General features: G+C 39.5%; 1 protein-coding gene across 1 annotated transcript in view; it reads right to left on the bottom strand.

Moving 5' to 3' along the window:
• Positions 1–3,967: 3,967 nt before the first annotated feature.
• Positions 3,968–21,155, bottom strand: part of LOC135461958 (semaphorin-5A-like) — a 77,793-nt gene continuing 60,605 nt past the window's right edge. The window contains exons 14-22 of the mRNA XM_064739263.1: positions 20,554–20,690; positions 19,930–20,097; positions 19,457–19,630; positions 17,779–17,958; positions 17,010–17,195; positions 9,747–9,938; positions 9,191–9,358; positions 8,649–8,864; positions 3,968–7,966 (exon numbers count right to left, since the gene is read on the bottom strand). Of these exons, the coding sequence (XP_064595333.1) occupies positions 7,566–7,966; positions 8,649–8,864; positions 9,191–9,358; positions 9,747–9,938; positions 17,010–17,195; positions 17,779–17,958; positions 19,457–19,630; positions 19,930–20,097; positions 20,554–20,690 (1,822 nt within the window). The 3' untranslated portion in view covers positions 3,968–7,565. The remainder of the gene's footprint in view (positions 7,967–8,648; positions 8,865–9,190; positions 9,359–9,746; positions 9,939–17,009; positions 17,196–17,778; positions 17,959–19,456; positions 19,631–19,929; positions 20,098–20,553; positions 20,691–21,155) is intronic.

The following is a 21,155-nucleotide window of genomic DNA, read 5'->3' on the forward strand; positions in this document are numbered from 1 at the left end:
GTCAGTGACACCCTCTTGTGTGTTTTTACATGAAGTTCACAGACTGCTTCTTTTCCACTGATATGATACATGTTACTGAAGGAAAATTTTGCCATTAATAAAACCAAAGGTTAGTGGTTTAGCTCAGGTACTCCCTTCTCCTCCACCAATAAAGCTGGCAGCCGTCATATAAATGAAAAATTATCGAGCATGAACAGGAATCAAATTAGACTTCTTTGTTAGCCTTTAAACAAAATGTTCAGGGTGGTATCTAAAAACGTACTGCATTTATCGAGCTGGGTGGGTTGTTAGTACTCTCTTATCAGATCCCTATACTGTGACAGGGTGGGGTGTCAGTACTCTCTTATCAGATCTCTATACTGTGACAGGGTGGGGTGTCAGTATTCTCTTATCAGATCTCTATACTGTGACAGGGTGGGGTGTCAGTATTCTCTTATCCGATCTCTATACTGTGACAGGGTGGGGTGTCAGTACTCTCTTATCCGATAGGATCTTTATACTGTGACAAGGTGGGATGTCAGTACTCTCTTATCCGACAGGATCTTTAAACTGTGACAGGGTGTAGTGTCAGCACACTCTTATCCGATAGGATCTCTGTACTGTGACAGGATGGGGTGTCTGTACTCTCTATATACAGATAGGATCTCTGTACTGTGACAGGGTGGGGTGTCTGTACTCTCTATATACAGATAGGATCTCTGTACTGTGACAGTGGGGTATCTGTACTCTCTATATACAGATAGGATCTCTGTACTGTGACAGGGTGGGGTGTCTGTACTCTCTATATACAGATAGGATCTCTGTACTGTGCCCGAGTGGAGTGTCTGTACTCTCTATATACAGATAGGATCTCTGTACTGTGACAGGGTGGGGTGTCTGTACTCTCTATATACAGATAGGATCTGTATACTGTGACATGATGGGGGTGTCTGTACTCTCTATATACAGATAGGATCTATGTACTGTGACAGGATGGGGGTGTCTGTACTCTCTATATACAGATAGGATCTGTATACTGTGACAGGATGGGGGTGTCTGTACTCTCTATATACAGATAGGACCTGTATACTGTGACAGGATGGGGGTGTCTGTACTCTCTATATACAGTTAGGACCTGTATACTGTGACAGGATGGGGGTGTCTGTACTCTCTATATACAGATAGGACCTGTATACTGTGACAGGATGGGGGTGTCTGTACTCTCTATATACAGATAGGACCTGTATACTGTGACAGGATGGGGGTGTCTGTACTCTCTATATACAGATAGGATCTGTATACTGTGACAGGATGGGTTGTTGGTATGCTGTGACCAACTGGTATTCTCTTACCAGTCTTTTGGGGGCCTCCGTGGCTCAGTCGGTTAGCGCGCTAGCGCAGCGTAATGACCCAGAAGCCTCTCACCAATGCTGTGAGTTCAAGTCCAGCTCATGCTGGCTTCCTCTCTGGCCGTAAGTGGAAAGGTCTGCCAGCAACCAGCGGATGGTTGTGGGTTTCCCCCGGGCTCTGCCCGGTTTCCTCCCACCATAATGCTGGCCGCCGTCGTATAAGTGAAATATTCTTGAGTACAGCGTAAAACACCAATCAAATAAATAAATACTTACCAGTCTCTTGCCAGAAGTCTCTTACCACAGTGACCCGTGTGTCGCTACAGTATGACAGGATGGGGTGCCATCACACTCTTATCAGATAGGATCTCTGTAATGTGACAGGGTGGGTTGTTGGTATACTGCGACACAGTGACCCATGTGTCACTACAGTATGACAGGGTGGGGTGTCATTTCTCCCTTATCAGATTTAAATACCGTAGACTACCAGAATTAAATATTGTGAGTTACCAAATTCCTGACTTAGTATACGAGTATTGTTTATTACAATGAAAGTGAAACAAAATGCTAGGGGTGGTATATAAAAAGTAGAGCATGTATTGACCTGTAGTTTTATATGTATATAAATCACAATGACACAAGGGGGATGGTTCATCACTGAGGCTCTGTGTGCATATTAATTGCCATAAATTACCAAATTCACGATTTCAGTACTTTGTGTATTGAGCTGAAGTTTGAATTCATGTGTTGCCCACAAGTGAGGGGTCTGTTAGCCTTGGTGCCATTTCTGAGTTATGATTTTTCTTACAGCAAAATCTCCATCAGATATCAGATCAGATTTCACTGCTGTTTTATGAAGCAAGTCTGACAAATCATATAATAGGGAGTTTAATAATCAACATGGAAGTAATGGACATTTTCTGAACTATAACAGGAAATATGGATTATTGAGACATTTGAGTAACAGGTGTTTTCTTTGTAAAACACGAGGGAAAGGATCAGTTGTTTGTATGTTGAGATGTTCTATGGGTAAAGTTTGAATGTTTGAGAAGTTGTGTCACAAATTTTCTTACTGAGTGGACAAGTACAGTGTCAGTAGTGAAGGATTACACCACATGGGAACTGTGACTGCGGTGTCCGTAATGTGTGACAGTGATAGTCTCACATGGTCAGGTTTTGGTTTTGATATGACCGGGTGAGCCATTTGTTGGGTGTTCCTATGCTGTGACAGGGAGAAGTGTTGATATATTGTGGCTGGGTAGGGTGTCAGTAAACTGTGACCATATGTTGTGTCTGGAAACCGTGAAAGGGTGTCATATAATGTTACAGTCTGAGGTGGTAGAAAGATGATTTTCTGTAATGGAGTGAGTTCGGTATACTCAGACCCAATAGTTTCTGTTTACAGTGACAGGGTGTGGTGTCAGCATGTGAAAGGGTGATGTGTATGGCAAGTTGAACTGCCAGAAGTCTCTTACCAAATAGGATCCATGTATACATTGACAGGATGGGGTGTCTGCATACTGTCATACAGTGACCAGTATGTCATCATTTCATGTCAGGGTGGGGTGTCAGTATGTGACAGGGTGAGGTGTATGGCAAGTTGGACTGCCAGAAGTCTCTTACCAGACAGCATCTATGTATACATTGACAGGGTGGGGTGTCTGCATACTGTCATACTGTGACCAGTATGTCATTATACCATGTCAGGGTGGGGTGTCAGTACACGGTGACAGGGTGAGGTGTCAGTATGTGACAGGGTGAGGGGTGTGGCAAGTTGGACTGCCAGAAGTCTCTTACCAGATAGGATCCATGTATACATTGACGGGGTGGGGTGTCTGCATACTGTGACCAGTATGTCATTATACCATGTCAGGGTGGGGTGTCAGTACACGGTGACAGGGTGAGGTGTCAGTATGTGACAGGGTGAGGGGTGTGGCAAGTTGGACAGCCAGAAGTCTCTTACCAGATAGGATCCATGTATACATTGACGAAGTGGGGTGTCTGCATACTGTGACCAGTATGTCATTATACCATGTCAGGGTGGGGTGTCAGTACACGGTGACAGGGTGAGGTGTCAGTATGTGACAGGGTGAGGGGTATGGCAAGTTGGACTGCCAGAAGTCTCTTACCAGATAGGATCCATGTATACATTGACGGGGTGGGGTGTCTGCATACTGTGACCAGTATGTCATATCATGTCAGGGTGGGGTGTCAGTACTCTTTTTATCCCATAGAATCTCTGTGCTGTGACATGGTGGAGTATCAGTGCTCTCTTATCAGATAGGATCTTTATACAGTGACAGGATGAGGTGTCAGTACTCTCTTATCAGATCTCTATATTCTGACAGATGGGGTGTCAGTATTCTCTTAACAGATATGATCTCTATACTGTGACACGGTTGGTTGTAGGCTTAGTGTGACACAGTGACCCCTGTGTCATTACACTATGACGGGTGGGGTGTCAGTCCTCTCTTATCAGGATCTCTATACTGTGACTGAGTGGGATGTCGGTATAAAGTAACATTTTAAGTTTGGAACTAACAAATAAGTGTACCCTTAAGATAGCAAAAGACATGTTTTGTAAAAGAAAGATTTTTTTTATTTTGAATTGTTCATAAATACAATAAATTACTGGGACCTCTGAACACACATTGTACTATCTTGGTGATACTGAATTCCAATGTACAGACAAAAATCAAACAAAAACTGTGAACAAACAATGGCACCGATTTGCTGAGTGCAATAACTTAATTAAGAAAATAAAGCTCAGAAACTATACAATAAATCCAGGAAAATATTGTGACATGAAGTGTATGGTGATACTAATGTGGAGCTGTTATAGGAAGAGGATCTTTGGTTCAATAGCAACCGTTTAATACAGTCAACATGTAGACTATTCATAATTATACAGTGTCCAAAACACATCACATGTAGATTACAAACTGACCAACTTTTAAAACACCTTAGTCAGATGTCCAAACAACCAACGTACAGGAAGGCCTACATGAAAGTTGTACATACTGTGCCAGTAAACTAACAGGGTTTACAATGGCCTCATCATGCTCATACATGTAAATGTACTGTGCACAAGAAAATGACTAGAATATAAAACCAAAGTTAACAAATATCCGTACAATTACAGTATTGGTAACAAGGGCCTATTAAACAAACATTACATTTGTGTGTATTAAAGCAGACTAGAAATGTGACAGGATTACAACATGCATTCATACAACAGGTGTAAACTAGCACCCCTTACGGTGGCTACACGTCGCAGGTTAACACGGAAACAAATATGACTAGAATTTCATAAAAACAGATGCCCAGCGACATTAGCAACAACTTTATGAAGGTTTTTTTTCTTTACAAATACAATTGGTGGAATGAACATTTGACAGGAGTACGCCATTAACTGATAAAACAAATCTAACCAAGATCCATTTACAATGTATGTAACATATGTAGACTTGGAAATGTCGAGATGTATAGAATAAGATCAATGGCCAAATAGCAACAATTACTGAAGGCTTAAATAGGCGTTTACAAGCCTTGTGCGAGTAGATTAATCATTTGACAAAGTTAAAACACAGACTGCTTGGACAAAAAATTTCTTTGATTCCCGTTGATTTATTTATTTATTTGATTGGTGTTTTATGCCGTACTCAAGAATATTTCGCTTATATGACAGCGATCAGCATTATGGTGGGAGGAAATCCACGACCATTCGCAGGTTGCTGACAGACCTCCCCACACACAGCGGACTCTCATTTGTGACTGTATATTAACAAAAAATGACTGCATTTAAATATATGAAATGGATCTGATGATCTATAGCATGGAATATCCAAATGAAAACTCTGGAAAAAAGAAACAGTATCTAACACTGCAACATTTGTATTTTCTGTACAACACATACATAAATGCTGCAATTAGTTATAAAAGTAAGTAATCTATGGTAAGGCGTGTTTCTGAAGAAATGGAACTGCTTATTTCATTCCCTAGTTTTTATGTACACAAAAAGACAATTGAACATAACTAAAAATAAACATAAAACACAAATAAAACCTCTGGCGTTTTCATGTCAGAAAACTTTGTCAATGCAGAAGCTGATTTACTGAATGCTTTATCAAGTCCACTGCACAACAATTCTTAGACAAAATAAAACTGGATTGTTTTTTTGTGCTGTACATGTACTTACACAATGCACACTGCTTGGGGACTTCGGCATACATGTAATACATTGTTTAGGATTTTTACCGGGGTTTTGGTGAATAAAGCAATAATAAAAAAAACAAACAGTCACATTCATTTTAGTTTCTCAAGTTTCTTTCCATTTCCAAATGTTGTAATGTGACAGTTATTCTACAAAATTGTTTCTGTAGAACTGTTCTGAATGAGATATTTACAGAAAACTCAAGACTTATCTTAAAGTAGTACAGAACTGTCAATGATTGGCTGGTGTGAGAGACAGGCAAGTTCTGATCAAGTTGAATTTTGGGTACTGTACATTTATTTAAGTGTGGCCAAAGTTACAGACTTTGACCAACAAAATTCTATCTTAGCGCTCAGCCAATCGGTGTTGGTTCTGCACCTCTTTAATCAGCCTTAGTTTATAAATAAAGAACTACGAGTTTATACAAAAAATGTCTAAATCCAAATAAATATGTATAATACATTGATATCCCAGATATCATTTTCATAATGTGAAACGGTTAGGCATAGACGTCTACATGAACAAAAGACAGTTCCATATGTCATGCTTCATTGTGGAAAAGGTTGTAACACTCTGATGAACCAATGACTATAATACACCATCTAGTTGCACAGGAAGGATCTTCTTGTATATTGCCAGTGAGGTATTAAAATAGGTGTTTCTTGCCACAACCATTGTTTTCAAAACGTATATAACGAAATGTAATATGTAGCACCTTAACTGTTAGAATCTGTAGTGACACAAATCTCAATGTTAGCACTGGAGATTATGACAGTAACTTCCTGTGGCCACAGCAATAACATGCATTAAGTGTATTGTTACCTTTGTTAAACAACCTGGAGTTTCACCATGTAATGATTACATATTTAATTAAAAGTCAGCACCATGAAGTTTTAACCACATTTACACAAAGGCACCAAAAGCCAGAGATTGCATTATATATCATGACTATGTTCATGGTAAATGCCATTCCCCAAAATTTACTCCAAAAATAGCAAGCAGAAAATAGTATGCCTAAAACAAGAAAAGCTCTGCACAAGCTAGAAAAGCATTAATCTTGACAAGTGATATCTTAATTTTGCCAACAGACTACACCTGAATCTATTTACAAATTCTAGAGACTCTGTTTTAGTTTTAGAGCAGTCCAGGACAAGTCACATATAGTAATGTTGAGAAATTGTTCAGAAATGTGTTAACAAACAATGAAGAGCCATTCTTGACAAAGAGCAGCCATGCTGAAAACTTATACATAAAGACTTTAAGATATAAATTCCATTTATGGTGACTGATGTACAACCTTAGATAATTTTTGTCAAATACTAAGTCAGTGCTCAAATAGTACCATTGCATGGAAATAAATAGCATGGTCTCAATAAAATGGTCAAATCTTTATTGGATGTGTTTGAAGATTGGAATTATTACATGTGCTGCTTGATATAGTCACATCTTAAGGTGTACGATTCAAATAATCCTCATCAAACTAGCTCTCTGCACATAGGTTTTACTCATTGGGTTTTTCTTCATCAAATTATATCCAGTGATGATAAATCAGGAGTCAATGAGCGAGTTCTTACCCAGAGAGCTTCCACTAAGAAGTCTATTTGCCTTCACCCATTAGAATTATTTCTAGCTAAGTTTGGTCTTGATCAAAGACTATCAAAGAATCTTGCTTTTTCAGATTATTAATCATTTACAGACAAAAGAGTTTTCCCTCCAAAAATTTGTCCATGGATTTATTTTCACAGAGTACAAATTTTTATGAAAAAATCTGCTATTACTCAAGAGTTCTCTAAAAAGTAAATTCATTTATTTTCACAGATTACAAATTGTTCACAGCAAATTTTTTCATTTCACCTAAAAGTTTTCTCATATTTAAGTTTGTTTGTAGCCAAGTTTGCTGTTACAAAGAGCTTTCACCCAAAAGTTTTTCCAGGAATTTACTCTCACAGATTAATAATTTTTATGGCCAAGTTTTTTTCAAATTTTTTCACCCAAAAATGTATTCATGGATTTACATTCACAGATTACAAATCATTTATGGCCAAGTTTGTTCTCATTGGTGAGTTTTTCTTGTCTGAGTTTCTCTTCATGGAGTTACGCTTGAGTGTTGCCTCCTTGACAGTCATCTTGTCCTTGTTGAGTGAGTTACAGCTGTAGAAGCGGTTGTTCAGATTGATGTTGAGGAAGTTCAAACTCGGCTCAGATGGCATCGGGTACAATGAGTTCTTGCGATGGTCATACCTGTTGTTCTTCAGATCAAGATTGTTTTTCTTTTGAGCTTTTCCCTGTCGCTGAACATACAGAACCACGCCCACAGATACCACTCCACCAATCACAAAAGAGATCATTCCCACGGCAATGAGATGGACCGCCTCAAAGCTAGTCACATTTGCCTTCTCGCGAACACTTGCCAGAACTCCAATACCTGCAACAAATGATGCATTTGTACATGTGGGAATGGTTTGAAACACTGACTGCAGGATTCTCTTCCATAGAGAGATTTGGGCACAAAGACCACCTTCACCACACCGGTCATTCGGGAATCAGATGTGGGTGTATGCCATCTATACGTAATGATGATTGTGCTACTTAAATGGGAAATCTCTTCATAAACATGTCTTAGAGGTCAAGGATTAATTAAGTATCTGTGGAACTCAATGGTGAAGACAAGAAATTCTTCAGAACAAAGCGATTCCAAACAACAAATCACATTCAAAGACATTCATAATGAGGGACACCAAATGGTTCCTGGAAGGTTCTGAAAGTTTTGGATTGCCATCAGTTTCTCAATCAATCCCAGCAGTGGTGCAAAATAACATTTGTATTCTCTGCACAGGTGTCATATACTATGTAAGATGCAAAGCTAAAAGCTGACAGACCATTTTCTGATTACAGACTATTTATTAACAGTAAAATCAAAACTTCATTTCATCTCCAAAATTTTCATATGTAGGATTTGGAAATTAAGACATGGTAATTTCTCAGCAGATCATCTGCATTGAAGCTTAGTGGGAGTTTCTATTATCCTGTGCAGATATTTTTCCTCCATGGACCATGGATCTTCAAAGAATGTAAACCTAATATTAAGTGGTTCTACAGGAACCTACCCAAATCGGGGTCCACATGTATACATTGTTGTTTGACCACTTCCTCTTCCATGCAGTGTTCCCCATTATGTGATCTGGGGGTGGTAGAGTGGGGTGTGCCATTTCCAGCATCATGGGGGTGACATGGCTTGTATCTATGGCGATACTGAACATGATCTCTCGTGCATGGCGACCAATGACTCCATTCTCCAGCTCCATGTATGGGTGCGTCTGCCACTGTACAAATGAATCATGTTTTCTCATTACAAATTAATTTGAAAGAGAGCTAGTGCCTTAAGCTGAAAAGTGAAATTGAAATTATGACTAAGTGAATATTTCATAGCAATCAGAAAATCTGTCTGAACTTATGAACATACAATATAATCAGTCTTGCATTTATTGTAAAATGTATGTATTTCTTTGGTCAATTAAAACAACTAAAACATTAAAAACTGTGAATTGATATATTTCAACTAAACTTTCTAATTATTAAACAGATGCACAAATCCTGACAAGTGATTTCTTGTGGAAATACCAGTCTGTTGAAGCAGAAGAGACCTGACCTGGGCAGTTAGGATTCTCACAGACGACCGTCTCCTGGCTTTGACCCGGACACCCTTTGGAAAAGTTAGATTGCGAATGAGAGGACTGGCAGAGGCGGGTACGTTTCTGAACTCCCTGACCACATGACACCGAGCAGGAAGACAACTCTGACCAGCAGGACCATATCCCTTCAGTAAACAGAAAAACGCACTTCTAACAGCCACGTAAAACATTCATGAAACGTAACTGTTGAATGGTGGTAAATGTGCAGTATTTAAGCTAATAATGCGGCATTGTAAAAAAACATTTAACACAGTTATTTTTGTCAGCCATTTTGCAGTGAAGACAGATATGAATTGGGGTCAGCATAGCAACAAGACAAGCCCCCCCCCCCCACTTCACTATTTTCCCATCATTAAATCCATTTTTATCCCCTAAGATGAAGACTGAAATACTTTTTTTTCCACCTGGACAAAAACAGATTACCAGTACAACAAAACATCTTATAACTTTAAGAACCTTAAGAATACCGTTGTTTGACACACTAACATGTACCTTGACACACCATGTACTTACCTTGACAAGAGTGTTGGTTGCAGTGTCTAGCCTCCACAGCATGACCCTGACATTCCTGCCCGTCCCCGCTCGCTGTTGGGTTGTCACATTGTCTGCGTCGCCATTGTAAGCCTCCATCACATGGCTGGTCACAATCGTTCCAATCTGACCAATCAGACCAGCTGCCATCAACATTATCCACCAATGGAAGATCTGAAGAAGGACATAGGACACATTTCATATAAATATCCAAATATGTGGTCTGTGCTTTATGTCCCAACATTTCTGTGGAAGTGTTCGAAGTAATTTCAAATAAACATGTATCTATAACAGTATTGCTAATGTATAAATGATTCTTAGTATAAATGATGAACTACACCACAGAAAACACAATTTGCTACCAAAGATAGGCATGTTAATTCCTGGTATATCCTTGAATCATGAGGTAATACTTTGCGGTTCACTTCTTTCAAAACAGCCTTTCAAAAAGGACAAGAAATTTTTCACGGGAACAACTGAACTCAAACTTAGGCGTGCTGACCACTGTGCACACTTGAAAGCTGTGAAATATGTTCAGAATTAGCAAACTGTTAGTATCAGGACTGATGAAAAGGGTATAAACATGGACGACATACACAGTATTCTGCTACAAACCACATGCTTGTTACAATGCACGGACATGAGCACCCTGAAGATTAGTACATGTAGACTGTCAGACAGAGACTTCAGCTGCATATGGGTACAGGAGTATCAGAAGCCAACCAAACACATGCACCAAAAACTCACCACAAAAAGCCAGAAGAAGCATACAGAAACTGTTAGTTCAGGAATATGTAAATACCCCCAAAAAAAACTGTATCCAGGGAATGATTTTTTTTTATTCTCTCAAAAACAAAGTGTTACACTGATTGATGGTGATTAACAAGTCAGGGATGCCATCTTGAATTTCCGTAGACTGGGCAATGTGGTGAGTCTTTGGTAGGTTATAGGTGGATGAGAAGAAAGTTATATGGTTATCATGGGATTATAATGATAATAAAACTGTGGCAAGAGAAATTCAAAGTCATCTTACCTCTGGATTTTCGAGCGAGCCCAACCTGCCAGATAATTACCTAAAACCATTGTCACATTCCCCAGTTTTGTCCAGTCCCCAGAAATTCCAAGATGGCAGAACAATTCTTTGACCAAAACCATTGACTGACATTTCCCCCAGTTTTGTTCTGTCTGCAGAAATTTGATGATGGCTGCACAATTGTTTTAAATAAGTCATTGTCACACTCTCCATTTTATCCAATCCAAAGAAATTCTCAGGCTACGGCGGGACTGCTTCAATTAAAAAAACACCGTTACATTTCTCCCTTTAATCCAGCTCCTTGAAATTCCAAGATGATTGCAGAACTGTTATATCTAAAACACTGTGATATTCGCCATTTTAATCTAACCCACAGAAATTTCAAGATGGCTGCTGAGCTGCTGGACTCAAACCACATCCAAATTCCTAATTTTGTCTGCTCCACAAAAATTCCAGCATGGATACACAGCTGTTTGACCTAAATCACTGCAATGTGCACATCTTGTAGTCTTGTTCAATCCACAGAAACTCCAAAATGGCTTAGGAATTCCTCAAGTAAATGGCCCTTTACATCATAGTGATAGCTGTATATTTTTTTGCCTGTAACCTTTTTTTGTTCATGTGCATTTTGTATCCTGAGCAATTCTTGGCTCTTATCCAAGTTTACATCATCAAACACTTCAATTAGCATACATATATTTGAAGGTGGCATGGTAACCCTATAATATGTCAAAATAGAAAAGGGAAACAAATGAACAGACCAATGGATGTGTAGCTTTGAATACAGATTGCATGAAAAAGCTATCTGTGTTAGTCAGGTAAAAAGGTGGAATTCTTCATCCACGTCTTTGACACAAACAATCACCACTGACCTTTGCAGCTTTCTGACACCATCTGCTAGCATTCAGCAAAGTGACAGTCAATGTTTCATTGTTTACAGATGTTACATGTCATATCCTAAACAATTATGTATGTTGTTTCTCATGACAACCACAGCAAATAGAAAGCTTTGATATATGGTATTTGTTGTGCAGATGCATAGCCCTATGATGAACAACTTTGCCTTTCATTCAACAGCTACAAAAGCAAATCATGTGTTAAAAAACTGTTTTCTTTCCATCATCCGATGTCTTCAGTGTGGTGAGATCTTGGAAATTGTCTTCATTCTTTGCATTCCAACCGTTCGCAAAAGGCACTCTCCTACAATGATTAGCACCAAACTCTGTATATATTTTATTGGTTGGCACTGTTCCATTTTGCAAGCACTGGAGTCTGGGTGTTGAGAGCAATCTGTGATGGCTCCACTACTGTCAGGTCACCTGTTTGCAATTCTCTTTGACTACCGGCACTTGAGTACCTGGCAAATTTTATGATACTTATTGACTCTGTGAAGGAGTGATTAATCTTTAAGAGGTTACCCTTGTCAGGTCTTTATGGTGGTGTAAGTATTTGTGCCATGCTTCACAGCATATTGCACATTAAATGTACACCGTATACAAGGTTTCCCAGCAAACAATAACATCCATCACCTCAGGCTCATCCGCTTCCCTAATATACTTTGGCTCCTTTTTTTTCTACCTGACAAGCAGCAATCAGTGTTTCATTGAGGTAAACACTTCATCTGGGAGTGATTATCCTCATTAACTGAAGCCAAGGCATAAGGTCATCTGCTCCGCTCTCTGAACAGCCGCTCTCTTAGATGCTCAAATTGAAATCGGTTTGCGTCATAGAAACTTCCGCAGTTGTTTATGGCCAGAGGATTCGGTTCCAGACTCAGCTGTTACTCGAGGAAGTAATTTCCTGAGACTCTTAGCTCTACCAACAGAGGCTGGAGCTGGTTGCAACCTTACCTTTCAGCTTTACATGGTTTTTAATTTCTTCCAAACAATACCTGTCTTGATGGGATCAGAAGCAATTTGTCTGATGGCTGTACCACCATCCTGTAACGGAAAATCAATCAAGGGGGTAGGGGATGTCTACCAGACCCCCTTACAGAGAAGCTGTCATCAGGCTTAGAGAGGCTGAATCCTGACAGTTTATCCTGTATCTCTACCCACAACTTCCTGCCATATCTTTCCCTTTCTGTCTGAGATACAGTCTAACCTATCGGACAAGCCACAGTATACAGGGTACCATGACTCCTCGCTCTTTTACTACACGTAAATGTGGCAGATCTCACACCTTCGTGTACATGTAAACCCCCCAGCCAACCCAAACATATCAAAGTAGTCACATGATCTATATCAGACAGCCACAGCTACTACTAGCCTAGTCTTAGTCCTAGCATACATGTATATATCATCTCACAACAGATAAGGTAACACAACACCAGGTTGACACTTTATGGTGTGCTGACAGATATACACTGTCAGATTCATTGATTTTTCATTGCAAATATTGAAATGGTGGAATATCATGCCAAAAGGAGCTTTGTAATACATCCTCTATCTTCAGAGCTCTTCTAATACTGTCTACTAGGACTATCCAATTTGTTTTTCCACAAGTGATATGGAAAACGGGCAAAGTTGATCAACAAAGACAACAAAACATCCCAGATTAATCAGACTTAACAAATCTCATTTTTAATCATGTCCACATGTAGTATTTACACGGCTTTTCTGTACGATAGGCCCAGTGTTACACCAGTCACATCAAACACTTGTTCTGGGAGACAACTATCAAGCTTCAGAGAGCTTCTGACATTAACAACAGTCTCCATCCAAGGGAAGAACTAATATCAACAGTCTTGTAGACACCATGAAGGGGGTCACAGAATAGCAACAACATATCATTCACATAAAGTGGTCACTCCAGTGAAGCAAGAGAATGTTTGACCAGCTACCAGTTTGTTAAAACACCATGTACCGTACACTACTCACAAACAATGATTTTGTGTGTAGAGAAATTTCAATAGAACTTCTTCAGAAATGTAAATTTAAAGTGTCAACAGATGACACAACAACCAAAAGTGCATGTAGGTCAGTCATACAGAGTAACCATACACTAGTCTGTATAGCTAGATGTCACAAACCATTGTTGACATGTTGATAGGGCTTTTAATAATGGTATCAGAATAGGATTAACTTGCTTTTTAACACCACCTGGATATTCTGACAGACCTGTATGTACTTTTGACTGTCACATCATCTGTATGGAAAGAGTGGAAAAATTTTGATAACAGAGGGAAACTGGTTTAGATATATTCATCAGTTTGAGATTCTGTTCAGTTTTACTAGAGGGAGATAGATTACGAGTCACACTCACAGGAAATACATTAACGAGTCACTCTTATCTACATTTACAATTGTTTTATATAATACTTACATGTACAAATAAGGACAAATTCATTTACCAGTGCAAATTGTACAACTATACTTTAGCTAATCTACACATATCAATAAAAATCAGTTATTTTCAATAAATATCAGTTTATTATACAATTCAAACATTGATATGCTGTCAAATAAACTACATGTAATGGAGTGAATGTACAGATGTGGGGGAATAAAACATGCTTCGCATTAAATTATGATTCATTGCAACACATTTGGCCACTATAGCATTTCTTTACGGGGAAAGTCGAAAACAACACAACTGAACACCATTTATCTAGCATCATCATGCTCAGTTGAAAATCATAATTAGCACCAACTCGATGTTTACAGAAAATGTTTGTCTTAAAACAGCAGTCGTATTCCCCCACGGTGTCAACCATGAGATAAAACACTAAGAAAAACATAAAACTCTGCAGAAAGAGTAAAGTACAACGGCATGTCTTCAAAACTTTCAGAAACAAGGTAAGTCTGTCATAGTACTAAAGCACACATCTACATGGCACAATTTATCACAGCCACTAGTCACATGTAAACAGGACAAACTTCATTTCATACACCGTTTTCACATGGTGAAAATTGTTCTGCAAATCATATGAACTAGGGTTTGTCCTATTGTCATACGGCTAGTTGATCACCACGACAAATTGCTCCGGCAAGATGTATATGGCTTAATCTTAACCATAACTGACACACTATTTCACTCATTATTCCCTCTATGATATCTAATAATTACACTCTATGGCAATTTAATTACAACACAACCCTGAATGAGCATGCGCACATTGGAAGAAAAACCCAATCTGTATGCGGTGTACATGCTTAGAATAATCTTAATATTTGGCAACAATACAGTCTCGTCAAGACAAATGAACACAACACATAATCATTACAAACACCGTCTGAGTGAACAGATCACTAAATAAACTTTAAACTCCATAATCAATAAATTGTACATTTGGCAGTGGAACTGAGTATGGTACTGCACTGTTTAACATAATCTATGACTATAACACTATTCTGTTGTAGAAACAAGTTTCGTTCCTGCTGAGATTATCTTACCAGACAGATCAAACAACTTTAACAACATCATACCAGTAGAGGGAAACCAACACATTGTATACACATGCACCAAACATGCCTGATGTCAACAAAAACAACAATTACATTCAACAAACAGCAGAAACCTCATCTTTGGTACACAGCATGTTCAGACAGTGAAGTTAAAAACAGCTTCAACACTATACCACCTTTAACCCTGGATTAGGTAATATTCTACCTGTGACAGGATTTATACATGAAAGTGACTCATCTGTTTCAACTCCTGGATCATCTCATTACAGTAATAATGTCTACACTGTTATTCAGAGCTTGGAATTATTAACCAGTCAGAAAAATCATACTGTTTCAGTTATGTTGGAATTTGTGTAATACTGTGTAGACATGTGAAAGGTATGGCTGTTAGCTGCAGAAAATGCAATATTGCAGTTTTTGATGTTGAATTTTGAGCAATACTAAAGTTAAAACCATGAAATGCTTACAAAAATTGTTATCTGAATGTGCAAACATATAGTTATGGGGCTTGTTCTTTTAAAAGAAAACAAAAGTAAACTGAACTGAACTGTAAGTGATACAGATGGGAAGAATGTGGTGAAGTTTGAACTGAACACTACTTCAGCTGTACTGAATCAGTGGGTCATAATGCTGCCATAGTCTATAAATAATTCCATGATATAACACCATAACAAAAGAGAATAACAAAACAACAGTGACATAATAACCATCGTAATAATGTAGCAGTAAAATGACATGTGGAGTAATTATTGTGCTTGAGTTACTGTACAGTTTATGTACCCCAGGAGTAAAGTAGTTAGTTGGAGCCTTCTTCTCAGTATTGCTTAAGTATTATGAATGTATGGTTGGTCAGTTGGACCATAATATGCCTACACCACAAACTTGCGGTCAGTTTATACATGTGCACCATACATTTATACTGTCACATTTAGCAATCACAACAACAACTTTGGTCCTTAAGAAGCATTGTTGACCTGGGTAAGAGGTCAGCTTCAGCCTCTACACAGCGCTTCCATTCTTAAGCGTTTGTATGGTGGATGGTACAGGCCAGATTGCACTACAATGACAGGTGCTGTCTCTGTCCGCTGCCAAGCTGATGTGTTGCCAACAGTCCACCATACCTTGGGCAGCACTAGCCCCAGCAGCTACATGTATATGTATATATTACAGTCCACAATCATCACACAGTGGCTGTCCACTGTCACTGCACAGCTTTAGCTGGATTACACAGTCCATGCTTACAAGCAGTACACACCCATTAGGCGCATAACAGTACAGACGCCACGACAGCACAACTAACATGCACTTATGTAACACCAGGCACAATGAGGAGGCGGGGAAGGGGGTGGTGGGCTGGGCACACCCACTACGAAGTCGGTAGGCAGAAGAAGGGAAAGCACGAGTCATTTATCACATTGCTGTTCATATGTCTCTGGCCCCGTTTGCAGGGCGGACAATAAACCTATAGCACTTTTGAGGTATAACGCTGGTGAAGTGTCTGTCAGTTTGTATTGTCATCATGTCTCCAGAAGTGCTCCCGGTCCACACCACGCACACTCTGTTTCCCGCCCCACGGTGACCCGGTTTGCTCTGGGAACAGGTCGCTGGCCCATGGGGTGTTCTGCCAGCGTCATCCCGTACCGCGCGCAGGCACCCCGCCCCGGTAGCCACACTTCTGACAGACAAGAAACACGCCAAGTGTCCGACAGTTGCAGTACTTGCGAAACATCCGCCGCCTAACTTTACAATACTTGCGCAGCATTCTATCGACAGGTGTAAAAGCCTCAATGGAATTTCTTATCTCACCTGAATCATGGCAGCCACTGCCGTCGTCAAAACAAAAACGAACGTCCGTTTTCATGAAACTAGATTTCATCATGTCTGGCTTGGGAACGCTGGCTCGACACACAAAGCGGAAACGCTGTTCGAAGAAGCCTCCCTTGGTCTTGTTGGTTTGTACCCAGGGACTCCAGTGAGTTGTCTTCTTTAGAACTGAAACAATACAGTTTTCATTCTGTGACATTGAGCACATACACTGGCTTTGTAATTTTTTGGGGATGTTATTTAGCGTCATATTCAAGAATACTTGTATAATGCTGCCTATTATGTTGATGGTCGAGGAAACTGGGGTGTTCAGAGAAAACCACCAGCCTATAATAACAAGTTATAATGGCAAACTTTTCCACGTGTAACAGTTCATACTGGTAAAAGATAAGTGTCTTCAGTGTCTTTCACATAAGCTGACATCTTATTGTCACGAAGGCCACCAGAATAATCAACATTGTGTTCATATGTACATCAGAAGTTAAGCAATTAGTGCAGTGTTGTTCTCAGTGAAACAAGTATTTTGACTCATACATTTTTTACTTTGCCTTTGCCATTCGAGCAGCCAAATTAAAACTGAAGAGCAATTTGTGACATTAAAGGACAATCAAATATGTGTCACACATGGATCTTTAGAAATTCTTCACAGCTTTTGTTAAATTCTTGACACCTGTGATCAGATTATTCGAAGAAATCCACTTTGTGAGCACATTTTCTCCAGCTCAATTTGGGCAGGATTCAACAAACTTACCATCGCAGCTGTGAGGGTTACACATACGCCACTCCTTCTGGTTGCCCACACACTGCTGCGTCTTTCCCCCGCGTCGTGTCCTGTCGCAGATGCGCCTGCGTGTCTGAATGCCTCCATTACACCTGGCCGTGCACTGACTCCAGGCTGACCAACTAGACCAGTTACCGTGAACAGGTTCTTCTGAAAACACAGAGGCATGTCAAAAGTTATAACACATTCCTCAAGGATACGTTGCTTTTCAACTCAGAATTAAGAGGCTGGAACTACAATATTATCCAATAATAATTCATCACAGTCCAGGAATTCGGCCAGTTTTGTTCTAAACAACTCAAAGAATAGTGTGTTTCACAACACATAGAATCTAAAATTCACACGATCAGTCAAAATGTCCATACTGAGATCTGGTATTACAGATGTGCATGTGATGGAGCACTGATATGACTCCTGCAATACCATAATGATATATATTGTATGTGACCAGAATATGTTTTCTTAAAAACAAACTTGAAAAAAAAAAAAAAATAAAAAAAAAAAAAAATAAATAAAAAATAAAAAAAAAAATAAAAATAAAAAAAAATTTCCATACAGAGGACTTTATGCTCATTTTAATTTCTACCATTTCTTCCCCTTGTTATGTATGACTATTTAACGTTTTCATGTACTGTTAGTCTGCGGGCCTTTGTGTTATATGTTATAAGCATAACAGGCCCTGTTATATATGTACAGCGCAGACCTGGCCGAAAGCACCTTGTTCAGTGCTCTGTTTATTTAACTAACTGTTCATTGGCTGTTAACTCTGTGTCTAAAAATAGTTGAATCCACCTGGCACGTATATAAGCCGTGTTTTCTGTGCAGAGGAGAGGTATTTTTGTTGCATCCACTGGGAGCCAGGAGAGTGTGCGACGCTCTCGTATCAAGTCCATTATTTTGATATGAGCTGGTGATGCCAGTTTCATTTGGGAGGACAGATTTTTATGCCGGCACCGTTTGTGTACCACAGTTGTACTGATGTCTGGTTTATGTGAATTTCTGCGGAAGTCACGTTTATTGGTGTTCGGATCTTTATTATGATTATACAGTGTTGACTGTGTAATTTGTTTAACATGCTGACCTCACCTGACCGACAAGGTCGTCAAGGGCTCTAAACTGAAGTTTACAGTTTTGTAAAGGACGTTCGTTTTGCCACAAGGTGACATTACTCTACGTCTCTGAACGGCTCGTTTGTGAGTTTCTGCGGGAAACTGTTCTAAAGTGGATTATACCTCCATGCCTGTATTTACCCTGTGTTGTGCTCTGCGGGTGTGACGTCATTCAAAGGCTTGACTGTTCCAGTTCTGTGTAACCTGTGTACTGTGTTCGCGTTCGCTATCCTGGCGAAGTACCTGTCTAGGACAATTTGTGACTTGTGTGAATTGTGTGTTTATCCCATGGTCTTTACGTTGGATCTCCTGGAACACGTTCCTTGGGATGAAAAGGTGTACTGGAAACTTTTAAAGACCGGTAATACTGATGTGTATGTTTTTTATGTTGTTGTTGTTGAACTGTCTGTAAAACTGTACGTCTCATTTTATATATAAAGCATTGTTTACATTGTAATATTGAGTCACTGAGTCTGTTTTCTGTTGCTGTTTTCAATACCGTAACACCCTTCAAATGTCACCATTACAATCAAGCTTACCTGGGCAGGGTGAGTTTCCCACACAGTAGATCTCGTCCCTCTCTGGCCCCACACAGATCCTGCCCCCATGGGCTGGGGGCGGGTTACCACACCAGCGCTGACGAGACTGGATGGCTGTACCACAAGTCCGGGAGCAGCTGGACCAATGGGACCAGGACGTCCATTCTCCATTCACTACAAGAAGAAGACATGCACACTGTTAATGTACAAGTCTCTGCTTCATGCAATTCTATATGGAGGTGAAAACCTGTTACTTTGTTAACAAATACTGCTGAATAATTTCTGACAATCAGGCCTACTCAGCTAGCAAATAATGAAATGCTACAGAGGTGATATTACAATACCTTCTTTCATCAGTCATCTAAAAAACAGTCACTTCACAGTTTCAAAATAATATAATACCATTACCCAGCCACAACAAATATACTCAGCAAGGTAATTCAAACAGACAGCATGAAGAGAGAAAGTCTTACCTGTACAGTTTGTCACCTGCACACTTGAACCCACACATGACCTCCCACCAAAAAAGGGCTTTGGGTTATCACAGGCCCTGGTTCTACACCAGCACTGCTCACCTGGCTTGGAGTGGCCAACCTGCTGACAACGAGCCCAGTCTGTCCATCTACTCCAACCACCGTCCACTGTAGCGAAAAAGCATATGTGTGGTCAAGTAACCACGACACCGTTATGATCTTATTTATTTATTTATTTCATTTGTTTTTAATGTCGTATTCAAGGATATTTCACTCATACAATGGCGGCCAGCATTCTGGTGGAGGGAAATCCACAGCCATCTGCATGCCATGTATGACCGTGTACCATGTATGACCGATGAGGAAGCCAGCATGATTAGATTCACAAATCTATGAGTAGTATAGTTTTTTTATCATATTGTATGATGATTTACATCACATACTGGTTCAGTGTTCATACATTTATCTGATTATTCTTTTAATGCAATTCTCAGGATTTTTATTTAAACGATGACTGTCAGTTTTATGGGCATTTAATACACAAACAGCATGATTATAACATGGCTAAGCCACTGAAAATCTGCACTCGGTAATCACACCTATACACCTTCACACCAAGCATACCTGGGTGTTCTAATATTGGGCAGCTATTGATATGTTGATGCCAGTAGTGGACATGTGGGTTACCCCCAGGGGCAGTGGTGCAGGCCTTGTAGAAACTGTCCCAGCCACAGTAAGGATCCATGGCCTGGATACACAGACTGTAACATGCACACAGGAAATGAAAATACAATATTAACATCATCAATAATGCCATGAAAACACCCACTAACTAATCGATCTGCTATTCACACTTTACCATATAAGAATGGTCAGTGAGTACAAAATCATGTGAAGTTAAATTAAGGGATTTACCAAATATCATACTAAAACTTTCACATGGCATTGCACGAGTTTAGTTCTGCAGGGCAACAAATTACAGGAAATTAAGATGATTTACTGTTAGCGGAATAGAGAAAGTTTTCTTCAGATGAGAGAAGGCTTTCTGGCAAAGGGTTTGAGATACTGAATGACAATGTATTGATTAACGTAGTATGTCAAGCAATTCTCTACTTTGTAAATAAAGCTTATCAGTGGGTACAAGAGTAATAAGACATTATTAATAAAATTATAAAGTACAAAAAATTTCAATCTTGACCACATCAAAACTATTACTACTTCTTAAC

The sequence above is a fragment of the Liolophura sinensis genome, chromosome 1, assembly GCF_032854445.1.
Source record: "Liolophura sinensis isolate JHLJ2023 chromosome 1, CUHK_Ljap_v2, whole genome shotgun sequence".
NCBI classification, from domain to species: domain Eukaryota; kingdom Metazoa; phylum Mollusca; class Polyplacophora; order Chitonida; family Chitonidae; genus Liolophura; species Liolophura sinensis.